Source organism: Nestor notabilis, unplaced genomic scaffold, assembly GCF_000696875.1.
Source record: "Nestor notabilis isolate BGI_N333 unplaced genomic scaffold, ASM69687v1 scaffold24532, whole genome shotgun sequence".
Lineage (NCBI taxonomy): Eukaryota > Metazoa > Chordata > Aves > Psittaciformes > Psittacidae > Nestor > Nestor notabilis.
The window spans coordinates 1-18266 of NW_009920053.1; the positions used below are offsets into that span (position 1 = coordinate 1).

At 34.4% G+C, this 18266-nt stretch overlaps 1 protein-coding gene across 1 annotated transcript in view; it reads right to left on the reverse strand.

Moving 5' to 3' along the window:
* Window positions 1-1556: 1556 nt before the first annotated feature.
* Window positions 1557-18266, reverse strand: part of LOC104402602 (low-density lipoprotein receptor-related protein 1B-like) — a gene marked incomplete at both ends in the record, with an annotated part of 46679 nt that continues 29969 nt past the window's right edge. The window contains 8 exons of the mRNA XM_010010513.1: window positions 1557-1681; window positions 1971-2122; window positions 2277-2403; window positions 7718-7847; window positions 8274-8408; window positions 10049-10180; window positions 12071-12196; window positions 13843-13983. Of these exons, the coding sequence (XP_010008815.1) occupies window positions 1557-1681; window positions 1971-2122; window positions 2277-2403; window positions 7718-7847; window positions 8274-8408; window positions 10049-10180; window positions 12071-12196; window positions 13843-13983 (1068 nt within the window). The remainder of the gene's footprint in view (window positions 1682-1970; window positions 2123-2276; window positions 2404-7717; window positions 7848-8273; window positions 8409-10048; window positions 10181-12070; window positions 12197-13842; window positions 13984-18266) is intronic.

The window sequence follows — 18266 nt, forward strand, 5'->3', positions numbered from 1 at the left end:
ATATATATATACATATATATATAAAAAAATAGTATGATGTAGAAAAAAAATTCCAAAAAACATTTTTTCACCTGTTTTTTCCCTTTTGTCCTTCTGGCTCACTGACATCCCCTCCCAAAGACATTAACCATTTGTACCCTATTAAAATTTGAAAAAGGTATTAAAATCATTCAGTTATGTTTTTCAAGCTAACATACAAAGTTTTTAGCCTCGGTAACTGTTCCTCTACTCCTAATACGATCAAGTCTTTAAAGCTATCAATAAGAATCATTACATGTAAAGAAGCATTGTTTTAACGCACTGTTCTGTTTTCCTAATACTAGAATATAAAGCCCTTCCAATAAAGCAGACATTAACTATTTCTAGCCTAGTTAAAAGTACATTTTTGTTTGGATCTTATTTTTATCCAGAAAATATGATGCCCACAGTACTCTGAAATTGCATGCAGAAATTCTTAGTAAAATCAGTACAAACATTTTCAAAGTTTTGGGGTTTTTGTGTTTTTTTTCAATATTTTTTAATAAATAACTTGAATAAAAAATGAAGACGGTTTTTCTTATTGATTGTTAGATATGTTTTCTTAAAAAAGCAGGTTTATTTTGCATGTCATTTAATGCTGCTGTTTAGGAAAGATGTATAAAAGAAGCAGGATTGTTGGGTGTGTAATGCTGTGATGAAAGCAACTGTCAAGCGCTACCAAGACCAGAGATACATTTATGCTAAAATGTTTATTTTGTATTATAGTAACATTTTTTTTCGCCTCTCTTTTTGACTATACTTATAGAAAATCTGTCTGTATGGCCCGGTAACAGTTTGTTCTGAGGAAATCATCATCATTTTTGGTAGACTTGTAGCAACCTCTGCTCACTGAAACAAGTGTTTCAAGGTCTCTTAAAAATCAGACTTTTAAGAGAAGAAAAAGAGCTAAAAGCAAGATTATTCTTAGTCAGGTAGCGGAGAATAAAATTTTACCATCGATACCATAAATCACAGAGAGTGTATGCTAACTTTTGTCTCTTGAATTCGCTAAATAAATAGAATATAAAGGAAAACTGATTATTTATAATGTCTCTTCCCACACAAAAAAATTGGACTCAAAACCAAATAATCTCAGGAAACAAATATTTGAGATATAGAGGCTATGAATTTCTAGCTGTGGGGGGAATAAAAAAATCTGGTTTGTTTTCAAATAGAAATCCAACTACTTGAGATTACTGCTCTTTAAAGCATAGTTTAAGGCCCTTCTAAAATCTAAGACTGTTTTTTTGCCTCTTCACCCCCCTTTCTATTTTCTTTAAAGCAAAACAAAACTCACCAAACCTGGATGGCAGGAAGTGGTTTTGTTTTCTATTTTCTCCTTAAAACACTCAGACGAATTTTAGTAGAATTTGTTCTACATGTTTTCTTTAGTACATTAATTTTAGCTAAAAAAAATACTTCAGAAGTAAAACCTGGAGATAAAATCAGTGATTACTTAACTTTCAGTATGCTTTAACATACATAAAAAGTACTAGATGATATTAAAACAATTAACAGCATCCTTAAGAACAGCCAACCTTTCTCTCGTGCTCTATTAAAGACTTTCACTTCCTTCAGGTTTATTCCAAGGCCAGTCCTCATGGTCACAGCATCCGTGGCCTCATTCTTGTGGCCTCTTCTAATAGAGCCATTTGCATGTGCTCTGCCAAAAAAGTTGAAGATGTCTCATCAACAATCCTCAACTAATTCACACCAAACAAATGACTGAAGGGCAGTGGAGGGTTCACCAAACAGAAGGTGAAGAAACCTGTTCTCATCTATGACACTGATTGCTTTAGCTTTCAGCATCAGAAATGCCCTTTCTTGGAAACTGCATAGGTTTCTGTGATCCATTCTGTGACCTTGCTAAGGAATGGCTAATCCTACAATGGTGAAGCACCTGGCACTGAAATAACATTTTGAGACTCAAATACTTATGAAAAATAAATTACCTGTCAGACCAGTAGATGTAAGCTCCAAACACCGCGACTGAAAACATATCCACATTGCTCCCCGACAGCACAATCTCCCGATTCCCTCCACTCTCAAGGTCAATTCTTTCTATCTTGTCGGTACGAGCATCACACCAATATAATTTATTTTCCTAAAGATTAATTTTAAAGGAAACATCAACAGTCTTGTCCAAGTACTTAATTAAGAGTTATCAAGATTATATCAAAGTGGAAGTCCAGCTGACTTAAATGAAACATAACAAATACTGCACACTTTAACATATACTGAAAGACAGAGGAACTAACCTCATAATCGATGGAAATCCCATTAGGCCACGCAATCCCCAGGCTCACAAGCACAACCTTCTCAGATCCATCTAAGTGTGCCTTGCCTATGCAAGGAGTTTGTCCCCACTCTGTCCAAAATAAATACCTAAAGTGTTGTGCAGAAATTACCAATTAAAATTTAACACCAAAGAAAGAATTGAAAATGTGTAATACTGCTCTTCAATTGCAAACAAAACACATCATAACCATTACATAGGTATTTAAAAAACAAGATAAGGCTCATTTCTCTAAGTAATCTTAAGAGATTGAATGTATAATAATACTTGTCTCATAAAAAAACTTTGTTGAGAGATGTACTGCAAATGATATATATAAAGTAATTCTTAAAACAGTATTTGATCAACAAATAAGCAATTCTATGTCTTAAAGAATTCAGCTTTCAGTTTTTCCTATTCTCCCTAATGCTCATGGAAAAAATCTACATCTTATCTAATTTTGTGTCACTGTATACTTACTAGCACAGTAGCATCACTATTTCAGGATAAGGAGCTAGGTCAAACTTCTGCTTTGACCTCCTGTTCTTCAATCTGTTGTTACAGGTATAGCAAAATGAGGCCAGTTAATCTACATAGAGCACTTCCTTTACTGAACAGTAAGCTACAAATATCTTTAAAGTAAATGCCTATGTGTCTACAAATCTATATATGTGTGTATATTTGTATTAAAATATATTATAAACACTCACAAATACATATATTCTGAGCAAGAAATCTTGAAGATAATTGAGATCTAGCATATTACTGATTGCCTGAAGAGAATTATTTTCATCGTAAATATTCGTAAGAACACGCTAAAAAGCAGTTTACTAATACACTGTACACAAAATGAACAGAACAAAGAATACCGTTCTCCATTGTTTTTCTGTGTGGAATGTATGTCTTAGTCTGCATTTAAGCAGTACTAAAGTCTTCTGTATGTTACTAAACAGTTCTACCCTTAAGATCGGTGATGATGATATACTCATCTGTTGTTAAATAGCTATACTTGATTGGATTACTGCAAATACATGAAATTGGGCTTTCTGGCTTTAATAAAAACTAATTTTTCTCACACTTCTTGACATAACAAACAGCAATATAAATACTAACTATAAAACTTATATTACATTAGGAAATTGAAGTGCTACATTAGATAAATGAAAAACATGTCTCAGAAACGTTAAAATAGACAATATTCATTAATAGACAACATTAATTAAGCTGGATATCAACAATCACTGCTTAAGTTTAATACAACTTTAACCAGATAACTAACAGTGCCTCTGAACAGAACTGAACTTACTTTCAGGCACCTCGTCAGATTAACATAGGACATCAACTAAATCTTGACTACAGAAATGCAGGCATTCAATATACTTGAATTAAAAATTCTGTGCTCTTTCTTTGGACTAGTTACTCAGAGGAGAAAAAAAAAAAACAAACCATCACTAGCAGGTTAAATGAATCCAGAACTCTCCAGGGAAAATCCTGAAGAACTGCCAAAATGCAAAGTTATTTAATACTGTCCTAAAGCACTAATGATAACAAATATTTTGATGCATAAACTTACATAAACTATTAATATAGAAAACCTTGATCTTCCTATATCCTCTCAAAAGGTCTGGGAAGTACCACCTAAAATACTTGTTTCCTGGACCTCTGTAGGTAGCAATATGCTACCAACACCTTTGCTGCATGTAGTGCAATAACAGAGTAACTATGACTCAACTTATTTTGGAACTATCCCACACAGAATTTATCTATCTGAAATGGAGATGCACATGGTGGGAATTTGATGCTGGCCTAGAATCTTTAAAAAACCTTCTTTGGAAAAAAATAAATTGGAGTTTAAGCTCACAGCCCACTGCTCCCCCCTTAAACACAGATGAAATTTCTGAAATATTTTTGAAGAAGGTATCTTCAAAGTCTAATCATTATTTCAGTATGAGCTTAACCCCGTATTTCAATCACATTTAACTGTGTGTGTCTGTGTGTGTGTGTGAGAGAATCAGCCAAGTGTATGTTACGTGAACAAACATACCCAATGAGGGACAAAGATACTCTTTTATAGTACTGCACATTCTTAACTTTTTCCTTTTAAACAATAAATGACATTACAAACCAGCTGAATGCTGGCTGCTTTGTAACTTGATGTAACTGGCAGATTCAATGAGATCTAATAACTGCTGTTTTCTTCTCTATTTTTCTGTCAACCCAAGCTTCAAAAGAAATGAAGTCTGTGAAGTGAGGGCAAGGGGAGGGAAGAATACCTTTGAAAGTTTTGCCTTGTAAAGGGAAATAACACAGAGGGTAAAAAGGCCGTATCTTCCCAAAGAAAGGTATACTTGCACTTCACTAGCAAGATATTCATTCCTTCTCCTGAAGAAACCTGGAGATATGTCAAGACATCATTTTGTTGAATAGTATATTAAAAAAAAAAAAAAAAAAAAAAAAATTAAGCTTAACTACCTTCAGAGGTAAGTGATCCACTGTTCTACCAGACATGTAAAACAATTATTTATCTGTGATCCTCTCATCCCCCTACGTTTTCTTAAGTATTCTGAACACACCCAAAACCTATAAACCTCCACATGATCAAAATATCTAAGGAATATTGCACTACCAAATTCAGTTCTACATTTAGCATTTCTTCTCTTTATTATTTTTTGTTTCAAGTGCAATAATTTTAACTCCTCCAAATTACATTTTACCCACATTTCATTAATATCTGGTTAACAATCTGGTGTTACACTGTTCTATTTTAAGACCTAAGAATATGGTTCAGTGGCACCTCTAAATACCCACTAACTTAAAAGCAGGAACTATGTGTTTCCAAAGAATCTTGTTAATACTGCTGGTTATTATTTCATCTGCTTTTGTGCACACTTATTTCAGTACAATAAAACTATGAACTGTCGAGTCAGAAAGTATCATGTGAAAATACTATCATTAAAATAAAAATAATCTACACTTTAGTAAGAAAGCAACTTTTCTGTTAACAGCAGTATCAAATATTATTCTGTCAAGAGTTCTTCATTTAGTCTTCCCTATAGCAATTGTTAAATGCTGGATCTCTGCTACAATCCATCTTCCCTTTCCAAATATTGCAGAAGAGTTGATTACACTTTTTGCCATTTCTAACTGAAAAGAATGGATTTTATTTATATAATTCTTATTATTTTAACATCTAAGTATTCTCCAGAGAAATTCCACCTGCTACACTTAGCCCTCATAGACTTCATGGAGCTTTTACTTTCCTTTGATGTAAGGGGTAAAAGCCTATCTGTGTATGTGCACAGCAAGTACATTATATACATGTTGAGGCAATTTACATTGTAAATTAAGTGTTGTTTTGTGAAGTTTGGTCTACCCTTCTGGTAAGAAGAATTTTATCAGGCTTCTGTGTACTTACTGTGGGGGAAAAAAAAGAAGTATATATATGTGTATATATATATACACACACACACGAACAGAAGAGCACAGCTATTCTGGTACATTAAAGACAAAACCAGAATAATTAATTCAGCCAGATCCTGACTAGGACCTGGAGAATCTTCTACTCTTTAGAACAGCATTAATCCTAATCTGTTAGCTGATACTGCCAAGAAACCAGTGGTTCTATACGAATATAGCCGTAATGTTATGGCAAAAGCTATTACATTACGCAGAAAATAAAACCAGTTATTGCTTTCACCTTCATTCTCAAACACATGAAGCTGCAATGTTCTAGTCTGCAAAATACATAGGTCACTGTCTAAATTCTCAGAAGTCATGGCAAAGGTCCACATGACATTTTGCATCACTGGTATCAACCTGGCCTCAATGTGAAATCAGAATTCTTCATTACTATGGCTGCAAACTCCTCTGAGAAGAGAGACTGCTTTCCTGAAAATAGTGAGATACTGATTTAATTGAATCTGGGGAATATGACCTACAGAATCATCTCTGGCTTTGGAGCAGGTAGTTGCTCAAATACTTCTTTAAAATTTTCATACAAGCCATTTAGTGCTCCTTTTCTAGCAGGGTAAGTCTCGTAGTTACATTCACTGAGTCTTGCTTATACGGCTGTTGAGGTTTAAGCCCAGCCAGTAATTCAGAACCATGCAGCCACTCACTCACTCTCCCCACTTCTTTCCCCCCTGCTCCTGGAGGGATGGGGTCAAGAATTTAAAGAATGTAACTCCCATGGGTTGAGATAAGAGCAGTCCATAACTAAGGTATAATACAAAACCACTACTACTACCACTAACAATAATAAGGAAAATAACAAGGGGAGAGAATATAAAACTAGAAGGGGAAAAGGAAAAGAAAACAATAACCACAAGTGATGCACAATACAACTGCTCACCACCCACTGATTGATACCCAGCCCGAACCGAGCAGCGATCTGGGCCTTCCGGGTAACTCCCTCCACTTTAGATACTGGTCATGACGTGCTGTGGTATGGAATTCCCCTTTGGCTAGTTTGGGTCAGGTGTCCTGTCTCTGCTTCCTCCCGCTTCCCCTCCTCCCTTGCAGAGCATGAGACTGAAAAGTCCTTGATGGGAGTAAGCATTACTTAGCAACAACTAAAAACACCGGTGTTATCAGCGTTGTTCTCAGACTAAAATTGAAAACACAGCACTGTGCCAGCTACTAAGAAGGAGAAAAATGACTGCTGTAGCTGAACCCAGGACATGCCTTTTCCTCAGAAAGTACATTTCATATTCCCATGAAAAAAAGGGGTGGAAATTCTTTGTGGAATTTACTGCTTCTGTTTTAGCTGTAGCTCTGCTAGCAATAGTTTTGGAGCTGGAATGGGACAGAAGTTTTTCAATTTCTGCTAATGCGGCAGGGTAATCTCTACTCTCAAATAGCTGGATGAATAGAGGTGTCATTTCTGACAACCCTTACTCTCGTACCCACATGCTTCATCTCACATTACTTTCATCTACCCCAGGCAATCTCCTTGGTTGTTTATTACAAATTCTAGTATCATGACTATATATTATATTAGAATTTATCACTACCAAGGATTATACTGTTCTATAATTTCATCATGACATCAGGGTAATCATTATCTAACGTGACTTCCCTGAATTTGCTGAGTCCCAAATTTGCTGTTTCAGAACAGATTCAAGCACACTTCCAAGGAATGTCTAAACTTCACTTGAAATTACTGTCTTAGAAAATGAAAACTGTTTTGCAAATAAAGTGCAGTATGTCATGTAAACAGAGACCAATGAAAAAAATCAGCCTATGATAAGAATAACATTCCCTTCCACCTGAGCTTAGTTACAGTATAATAGTTTCCAACACAATCCTTCTGGATTTTATTAAAAGCTTATCTGTTATAACAAAGCCGTCGATTTTCTTATCCAAAAATCTTCTGTGCTAGCATGCAAACTTTCTAAGAAATGCAAGCAGCCATGGTCATGTTACCCTTTTTCTGGGTGTACCGCAATAGATCTTGGCTGGTCCAAACCCTGGGATATAATTACATATCGGAATGAGCCATTGAGCCGGGCAACTTCGATTAAGTTGAAGCCATGATCCGTCCAATATATGTTACCTAGGAAAAATACCTTTAAGTTACTGGAAAAAGAAAAGACTACATGAAAAGTGTCAACATCTTAAGCGTGTCAGTTAAGACCAGAAACTAACTGCTGTATTTTAACTTATATGTATCTTTTATTTGTAATTTCTAGTCCTAGTCAGCCTTCTGGTTTAAAGAATAAGTTTGTATTAATGGTTGTCACTTGTCAATTAATGGTTGAGACTGTTCATCTAAGAAATAGTGTCCAAGATATTTAAATAATTTTTCTGTCTGTAATGTAACTGCAAAAAACAGTGGTGGTATCTTCAAAGAAGAATATCTAGACATTTGGAATAATAGAAATTAGAGCAGAAAGCAAAGCAAGTTATTTAGTCTTGAGCTGAAGATGCAAGAATGTACTGTCAGAAATCATGAGAAGTCCTAAAGCAGGTTAAGACCTACCTGCTATCCAATCCACTGCGATGCCTTCAACTCTTCCCAAACCATTTGTAATGATATCTTCTTTCCATGTTTGATCTCGTTTAGATCTGCAAATTTTGTTGAAACCCATATCTGTCCAATAGATTGTATCATTTCCTAAAAAATACATGGATGGCAACGTTTCTTAAATTAATTCAGTTACTTCAGTTCAAGTTTCTACATCAGGAACTGTAAAACCTGCCATAACCTGATGACTTTATCAGCATGTCTCAGAGTGAAGACTAGTATCAAACCCATCATCTTTAATCCCTCATTCATTTTCCTTTTATTTATTTCAAGTAATTAAATCAGAATTCTAGGTTTTCTACTGGTTATTTAGTACTGCACATATTACACAATAGGGCCATGTCAACAGATGGAAGCTACCATTGTACCATTACCATTAGCAAGCTACCCTTGCTAAAATGACAACAAATGTCATCTTTCTTTTTTCTTTCTAATGGGATGTTTGAAAAACATTGTTTTGTTTATTAATCACCATTCTGAAATACTTACTAATCTGAAAAACTACCTTTTAAAACTGACTATACAGTCTATTTTTTCAGTAATCATTCAGATTGAATTTTGGCAGTATAGAAAAATTCAACTATGGGGAAAAAAAAAAAGTGTGACATTTGAGAGTGATACACTGATGAAAGAATAGAAAATTGACTCTATCCATAATTCATCTTTTATTTTGAATGTCCTGTAAAGCTTTCACTAAGAGCCTTTTTGGAGGTTTTAAGGGATTTCAGCTGTCTTCCCTGCCAGTCTGCTGCTGCTGGCTGTCCAAAGGTGAAAGAGAGGGACCACTATGTAGTCTTACAGTACAGACTTACTTTCAATGACCATTTAAAGTCTTAAGCCAGGCTGAGAATGTGGAAAGGCAAAAGCATAGATATGCACCCCCCTCTGTTGCCACAAAGTCCCCTTGGTAAAGAGATGGGGCAAACAAAGGGATGATGTCCCTTTAACAGAGCTCTGAGTTAACAACACAGATATGCAGCAACCCACATTCTACTTTCAAACTCATCTGCTGCAGACCTCCCAAGTGAGATATTTTGTCTGGGAAAAACATTGCTTTATGTATTCATACTTTATATACATATCTGCTTTTAATTCCATATGTGCATGTGTATTTCTATAATACATATATTTCTACATGTATAGAAATATTACATATAATATGTCTACACATATATATGCACATGTGTAAATATATACATGTATGTGAGAGAAAACAAAGCTTACACAGATCATATATTATGTTTACCATCTGGATAAGACACTCTACAAGTGAATTTTTTGTATTTCATACTCCAGTTTAATTCATCTCCATAAAAATAAACCACTTTGTAGTCATACTATGACTATTTAAGTCAGCCATGTGTGGAAGAATCCACACAGAGCTTAGAAAATGTTCTAAGAACTCAGAGGTCTAGGTGTTTTCACTTCCAGGAAATCTTACTGTATGTAACACAACTGGCTTTGTAGTGCTGTTTTCTTAAAATACTGATTTTCAGTAATCAAAAAATTCAAGCAACTGAACTACCTGGATTTGCTTCCACATAATCATACACTATAGAAATAAAATCAATCTAAAAAAATAATATTTCTCTTTAAAATATATTATCACACACAACAACTATTAAAAGTCTGTGCAAATTACTAATTTACTCTCTGTAAAATGCAGTGGTTTATGACACAGTTTTGTTTTAGTAATGATCAATAAACAATAAACTATACATGACATTTACCTGCATGGAAGTCTATGCCCACAGCAAATGAAGCTCCCGATATAGGCATTAAAGCATCCATTTTATCATTCGGATCAAGAGGAATTCCTCTAATTCCTTCATGAACAGAATACATAAGAAATGATTCAATACCTATGGGGAAAAATAAAATAGCTGATGGGAGCAAAGTAAAGACTTTCCCAATTAACAAGACCTGAGGAAGTAACAAGTACTAGACACAGTTTTTCAGTAACAAGACTCGAAGAAGTAACAAGTACTAGACACAGTACTGCTCCATAGTTTTCCAGAATGATAAAGCCATCTCTTTGAAAAAATACCTGTGAATTCTTATGGTGTAGTTCTAATTAAACGATAAATGCAGTCTTACAAACAAAAGGGAATAGCTGTCCATTTCAAGCATCACCTTCTAATTAAGTAATGAGCAGTAATGAAATTAAAACTTAAGAAACTGGGTTTGAACTATGAGAAATTTAAGAATATTTTCAATGCACTTCTGTGTTTTCTGTACATATTTAGCAAGCGACAATTTTGAAGAACTTGCGAAAAGCAGGACTCGAGACTGAAAATAGTCTTTTCAGGCACAGGATTCATCTCACCTCATTTAATCATGCACACTTCCTTTACAGACAATAGAGAGAAATACACAGTTTTAGTGAACAATGTAGTTGATGTATTTGAAATGTCTACTTTCATGTTAGATTAATCATACTCCAGGTGCACCTATTTCTATTAAGTAGGAAGAAACTCCGTGTAGAGGTCTTGTTATTTTGTCATTCCTAGTTGAGATGAATCACACCTAATTGTTCACAACCATACTTTGCTGCCCTAATCTGTTCATATATTAGAAAACCTTTAAGAGAAATTATATAGGGTGACAATACCTAACTCATTATTGAAGAATTTTAACTACCATGCACAAAAAACTTCTTCGCACCAATTATTCCACAATTTCTTTCTTTCTTATGAGCTAGCTAGTAAGAAGGCCCTATGAATGTGGACTAAAAAGTTTCAGGTAGACAATTACAAAATTTTCTTCAAAGCAAGAAGAAATCTATCCAGCAAATAAAAGCAGCAACCCTAAACAAGCAACCCTAAACAGAATAGGACTTGTCAGATTTTCTTTGTGAATTTTAAAGACATAATACAAATGTTTTTTACTCATGACCTCTTCTTACTTGAAAGAAAATTCAGTCATAAAAAGCTGTTATGACCTAGAAATAACACACCTAGACATAAAGAAGGTATATATTTTAAATACACACCATACACCAATTTTACCTTAATCAACAACTGAAAGTTATAAATATCCGAAGAAGTAAATGTAAAAGTAAAAATTACTATTTTAAAAAATAAACAAAAAATTTTAAGAACATGTTATTGTCACATATGAAAAACACTGAAAAAATAGGAAAGCCACGTTTATGTTGCTTAACTTTGCTTTCGTGTATACTCTACTATTAAGAAGATGAGGCAGCAATCACTCATAGGAATAAACAATATTAAGTTTATACAACTGTAAGGCACCTTGACCATAATGCTTTTATGTGTTATTCAGGCAAAAAACTAAGACTTTGGATGTAAGGTATGTTTTGACTTTTTTTCCTGCTCTAATAGATTAAAAAAACAGTAATAATTAGGTTTTACTTTATATAAAGGGCAACACAATAGGATGAGGTACCCAATCTTTTAGACACTGTAGCCTATAATTTTGTTTAAGGATAAGGTATATGACCTTGAACAAATATGCACTACTATGAGCAGTGCCTCAGATTGTCTGCTTTTCTGTCTACATTTAAACTAACTAAATAAAATCCCTCAGCTTCCACAAAAATCTATGCAGAACTAGATAAAGAAATTAAAAGCTACATTTAAATTCCTCCTTAACCACAATGGACATTTCTATGTTACTGCTTTTATCAGCATATTAAGTATAATTATTTAAGTTAAAATTATTAAAGAAAGTTTATTTACCCTCTACAGCAATATGAAGATAGTGCAAATAAATACTGAAAGCCATTTTACCTTTGCATGCCATGCGGTTTTTTTGAAGGTTGTAGCCTACTGTACACACACATGTCCTGGTGGTTTCTGATGTTGGTAAACAAAGCTGGGAGCACCCACCATTGTTTAACTGACAGGAATTGCTACCTGTAACATGTTGGGAGAAGGGACAAGAAAAACAAACAACAAAATTTGAACAGTGCAATCCTGACTAAAAATGAGTGTTGGCATCCGTGACCTCACAGATCCATGCACCTGTATCTTAATTATAACAATATTTACTTTTAAGTAATAGATAAACACTTTTTAGTAAGATTTATAATGAATATTACACACAGTATAACAAACATCTTGGAAATTTGAAGCTTCACAAAGATATGTTTAAATCTACTAAGACATTCAAAGAATTAGTTGATTACAAGTTAACAAGCCCATACAAATCAGAGCACTACATGTCACATTCATTTTTCCATTCCTAATTCTGAAGTAGAAAGTATTTCTTCATCTAAATTTATAGCCATTTTTTTAATGATCCTACCATACAAATGGAAAAGGCAGTTGAGCTTTCCAAGTGTCAGGTATCCTTAGAAAATGAGAGAAATTGTAAGGTAAAAATTAATCTAGAATGCCAAATTTGTATACAGAAAAATCTGTAAGTGCCCTCATGTTACATCTGCTGTCATGTCACTTTGATTTATTGAAATGCAAGATGCAAATGAAACATACAAAGATTCTTTAAAAAAAAAAAATGATGCAGGTGTAAAGCTAAATCCCATCTATAGTGTTTGACTCCTATAACCAAAACCCTGACATTGCTGTCAAGATATAGATCAGTAAAGTGACATTTCACTATAGTGAAATTACAGTTAAAGTTCAGTAGTTCAAAAAACTGTTAATTTTCTTCACTTTTGTACAATGGAAGACACATCTTAATGCTACAGTCACCAGATACTGCTAATATTTGGGCACTTACGGCGCTATCTGCATGCCTCCAGGGTAGGGAGTTCAAGCATTTTAAAATGATAGAAACATAACTGAATCCCTAAATTATTATTACTTGCTTCTCCACCACATTTAAAAGTAAGGGCCAGGCTGGCAAAGCATGTCTAGTGTTTCCTAGATTATGTAAAATGGCAAGTCCTCCCAAGAGCACTAAATATAGAACTGAATTAAGGTACTCAATACACAGACATTTTATGACTGTTTTATTGTGGTAAAACATCCTGTATTCTTTTGGAAGCTTCTCCGCAAAACTAAATTATTTGATTCAGCTGGTTCAGTAGCTGGAATTAGAAATAATCTCTTTCTAAAGAATCACCCAAATGTTTTCATCTCTGATCTCCAAATCCATGATCCTGAATTACACTTTTTGGTATGATCTTAGTTACACTTTGCCAACTAAATTTTGGCAGCATGATTTTGCTGTCTCACTTTTGATTTTTACTACTGTCACTTCTGTCAATTTAGATCAATTAAACTGTCTTAAACCACACATATAGTGAAGAATATTAATGAATTCTCTCATAATCATTCATTTAAGATTTCAATAATTTGAGATGAGATCACAGATTGTTCTTTTTTTTACTAAAAACTTTAGACTTAGATTCAGTAAAAATACATTAGGCATATATGATAAAGCAATTATTCTATTATTAAATAGTAAAATATTTTATTGTAATTTGTCACTGTCTTAGAATGAAATACATATTTCTCTAGCCACATTTGGAGAATAACATGGGAAAAGATACTATGCACTCTTGAAGTTGGTTAAACATGCTTAAAATTTAACATACCCTGCTGTGCTGCTTTATCGTACACTTTCATATGTACAACACCTGAAGTTTTGTTTCTCAGGACAGTTGGGTTTCTTCCATCTCTTTTGTTACAGGTGCCAATCTGAGCTAAGTTCTGGTCTGCCCACCAAAGCTTTTTATCTGCAAAATTTTCAAGTTTTAAAAGTTAAAAGAACATCACAAGTTACATATGTTTGAAACCTAAGGTGGGAAAACGCATTTGAGGTTAATTCTCAGATCAATTTAAAGGAAAATTGCTCAAAGATAAATAAATCAGGTTTTTTTAAATTCTAAACCCACAAAATTTAGGTTTATGTATTTACTTTTTTCTCTTTAGGTGACAGGTTTTCATACATTTTTAAATGGAAAAACTGTATTATGCACAACTCATAACTAAATGTTACAAACCCTTATTCATAGATCATGTACTACAACACAGAGTTTGCTCTTGAACTTTGCTATATCCATTCATCATGTATGTAGAGATGACAGGAACTCTGATTCCAGGTTTTCATTACTTGAGTGTCCAAATTAAGCAGCATGACAATTATCATAAAAATAATTAAGCATCTTGTTAATGTCTTCAAGAAATTAGTGAAATTCCCAACTTACATTGAGAGTAACTTTGTAATCATAATTGACACAAGATTTTAAAATAACAGAAAAAGTGAGACATGCTATGCACACAACGAGCATAAAATTTCAAACCATCTTTGTCAATCCATGCATGCAGAGTACTTGAATTATAGTATGAGGGACTTGTCAAAAAGTTAAGACAAGGAATTCTCACTTGATACGCAACCGCAGTACATGCAACATTATTTTGCAATGGCTGGATTGCAGGTGACTTTAGTCATAAAGATTTCACTTAAATCCAGATGCGATTCTAAGTGATATGAGGATAGAAACACCAAGTTTGATCATATTGCTATGACTGTACTGGTTACTATGGAATGTAAACTTTCATTAAAAAGAAATTAAGATACAAATATCAGTATTAACGTAAAGATAATCTTCATAACAATTTAAACAACAGTGTATGAAGACAAACAATTTAAAATAAAGTTAATTTAACAATTTCAAGAAGCTGAAAAGGTGTATGTGAGTTAAATATTCTCTTCTTCATTTCATCTACTTCATTGCATCACTTCAGGAAAATGTCATTTTTTAAGCCCTACTAACTATTTAAATATCAATATTAGGGACTGCTTTCGTTTTATCCAGAAATATACAACACTTACTAGTGTTATCAGTTTGTCACTTTGATTCATTATCTGCCAGAATTAATGAAAAAGCTCCTTCAGTTAAAGAGTTTGCTACTCTCTCATTCATGAAATGAAAGGTAGTAAAATGCCTAGGTGTCAATGGATTATAATTTCTTTAAGTTAATAATCTTTACTACTTTTCCTCAAATCAGTATTTCTACCAAGTTTTGAATATTTCATGTTTCATCACTCGATATTGTACAAATGGACTATAAGGCATAATAACTACAAGGCAAAAAGAAAAAAGATGACCTGCCTGGAAACACGGCAAGAAGTAATGCAAACAGAATAAAAGAGTATGAAATATACACTCTTAAAAACCTTCTCAGTAGCCCTCATAGAAAATTTTTATTTCCTATTGCTAAAGCTTGGATGGCAGAATAGGGTAAAATAAGAGGGAAACCAGAAGAATGCTAGAAATGCCCTTTACTCTCTTGGTATTTCATATTCCCCTACACATATAAAAGGCCATGGTTATTGTCTTTACTGTAGCTCTGAAGGATGACATCAAGATCATAGAACTGCTTTCTACAACAGCTACGCCCTTTCAGTGTTTCAATGAAGATGCTGTGGTGACAATGGAAAAGCTCTGTAGTATGGCACCACTACTTGTAATGCCCATACTGACAAGTACCACAGCCAAATGTCAATAATAGGGGGTGCCCAAGGATGTTCACCCTTATATTACACCTGAGACTATCACAACTTGAGAACTGGGTACTGCCATGACATGAGTTTGTGACTTGCCATTTGCTGGATTTCACGCATACAGGCACCAGCATTGCACACACAAAGCGGAATCATCTGTTTAATGCCAACTAACATACTCTACTTAAACATATTCCATGAAGGACATGGTGATGGTTCAGTTTAGAGGAAACTAAAGAATGCATTGAAACTGCAAAAGTGTATTTCTGAAAGTCAAGCAAACTTCTGTCAGATCCAAAATAATAAACATAGTAATGATGCTTACTGCCTAATTCTAACAGACTAAACACTTGAGAATTTAAACTTGCTTCTGAAACAAGAACTCAGCTAACTCACAACGACTGAATGTTCACAGTGAAGGGCTCCTTACCTAACCAATGCCAAGCCCTTCAGCTGTTTCCCTCATAACATAATCTTTTCATTTATTTCAAAATTAATTTCAGCCAGCTTGTTCCCATTACTCCTCAATCTCAATGGTTTCTGGAAGCAAAGCAAATCAGTCTTTCCTGTCTGGGTGAGACTGAAACACAGAGCATACTGAACATACAGAAAACAGCCAATGCTAATTCTTACTGTCATCCTTCAGATATTGCATAAAACCATTATTTCAGTGAAGAACTTCCTGATGTTTCTAGCTGTAGATAAACAAATCCAATACAAAGCACTGCCAGTTATTTATATTAAGTGTAACAGGAACAACATCCTCCTGTATTCTACTTTTCACAGTAAAGTTGTAACATACTTCTGCTATCATAGGAAAAATCGACACACAGGGCTAACACATCCTTTTCTTTTTGAAGTGTAACTAAGAACATTCATATGCCATACACCCTTGACAAATTCAAAAGCCAGCCCATACAAAATCACAGCTGACTGAGCCCCAGTAATTCTGGCGAAGAGTGGCACGACTGGCTAGCTGATTCTTCCTTTTGCTGCCAGCCAGTTAGCCATGCAACATGTACTAGCCAGCGTATCACCTCATGTGTAGCTCCAGAGTGGCAACAGCCTCTGCTTTGTTTTGACACAGAGATGGGGAATGGAGAGAAAAAAAAGGAAGAAATTTAAGGAATACGTAAGGAAAATGGAGTATTGTGCTAGTAAATCGTGGAATTGTGAATAGGGAAAGGCTCTGAAAGTGCTTGCAGTAGAGACATCTCTTGTGAAGAGCAGGAGAGAAACTGCAGTAAGCTCTTAGGATGAAAGATGTGGGGTACTGCACCAGAGTAATTATGGAGAGAAGGTTACAGAGAGAAGCTAAAAGGTACTGTGTTATTAAGATGCAGGAGACACGAAAGCAGTCTGTACCAGTTCCACTTTTGCTGAAACAACTGCTAGTTTGAGGCTACTTCCATAGAAAATCCTGAATTAAAATGCCTACTTATATATAGAAATTCAACGGACTTTATTTGGGAAGAAATTAATTTCACAAGTGAACAAAATTACTTGTTATGCTAAACATTAAAACCAAACTATAATCAATAACTAAGAAATCATGAAAAGAAAGGGGCGGGGGGGAGGAAGCAAAGCAGGCTCTACCTCACAATGCATCAGACTGGATTTCAAATTCAAACTTCAGTAAACTAATGATCAAACACTGACACAGAAAACACAATCTTCTGATTTCAAGTCCTTAACACATCAGTCCCCATTGTCTCTAGAGTACACATGGATGAACGAGATGGTCTCAATGTCCCAGGTTGACAAGTTCCAGTCCATAATACACTTCAGTGTCCGTTTCTTTTTACTTTGAATGCTGGAAAACCCAAGTCTTTACTCCCTTCACAAGACTTAAACAGTACAACGATCTCCTTCCAACTCACTGTGGCTTATCAGTTTTTCTTGGCTGGGTCAACAACCAAATAGATCAAATCAATCAATCAAATAAAATGTAGTTCTGGTACTAGCCTTCTATGAAGTCTCAGTAAAGAAACAAGGTTTCAATGGCCCACCTCTATTGTAGTCTCCAAGTTACAAAATGCTACAAGCACAAACAAGTCACTTCTGCTCTCAGCCTTTTGGAAAAGTAATTATTTTAAACAAACTGAACTAGCTAATGTTTCAATACCATACCACCTCAGATTTGACCAACAGTCTCAAAGGCAACACAATGCAGGTTTTTGGGTGAATGTTAAAATTAACCATGAAAGGGAAAACAGCAAAAAAAGGAAATTATACCAGCAGTTTGAACTCAACTTTATCTTCAGTTTGTCATATATATTTTTAAACTCGAACAATGTAAATGGCAGTATATGGACAGTAACATACGCTTTGCAGTGAGTTAAAATTTCATCCATGACTACATTTGAAGTATTAATTACTGTGAAATACAGTAAATGGAGAGTTAAACAACAAAGGTAATGCAAATCCTGAAATTTCAGGTATACTAAAAAAAAAAACCCTAAAAAAACCACCCCAACAAAACAACAAATCCAAAACTCAATTAAAAAAACA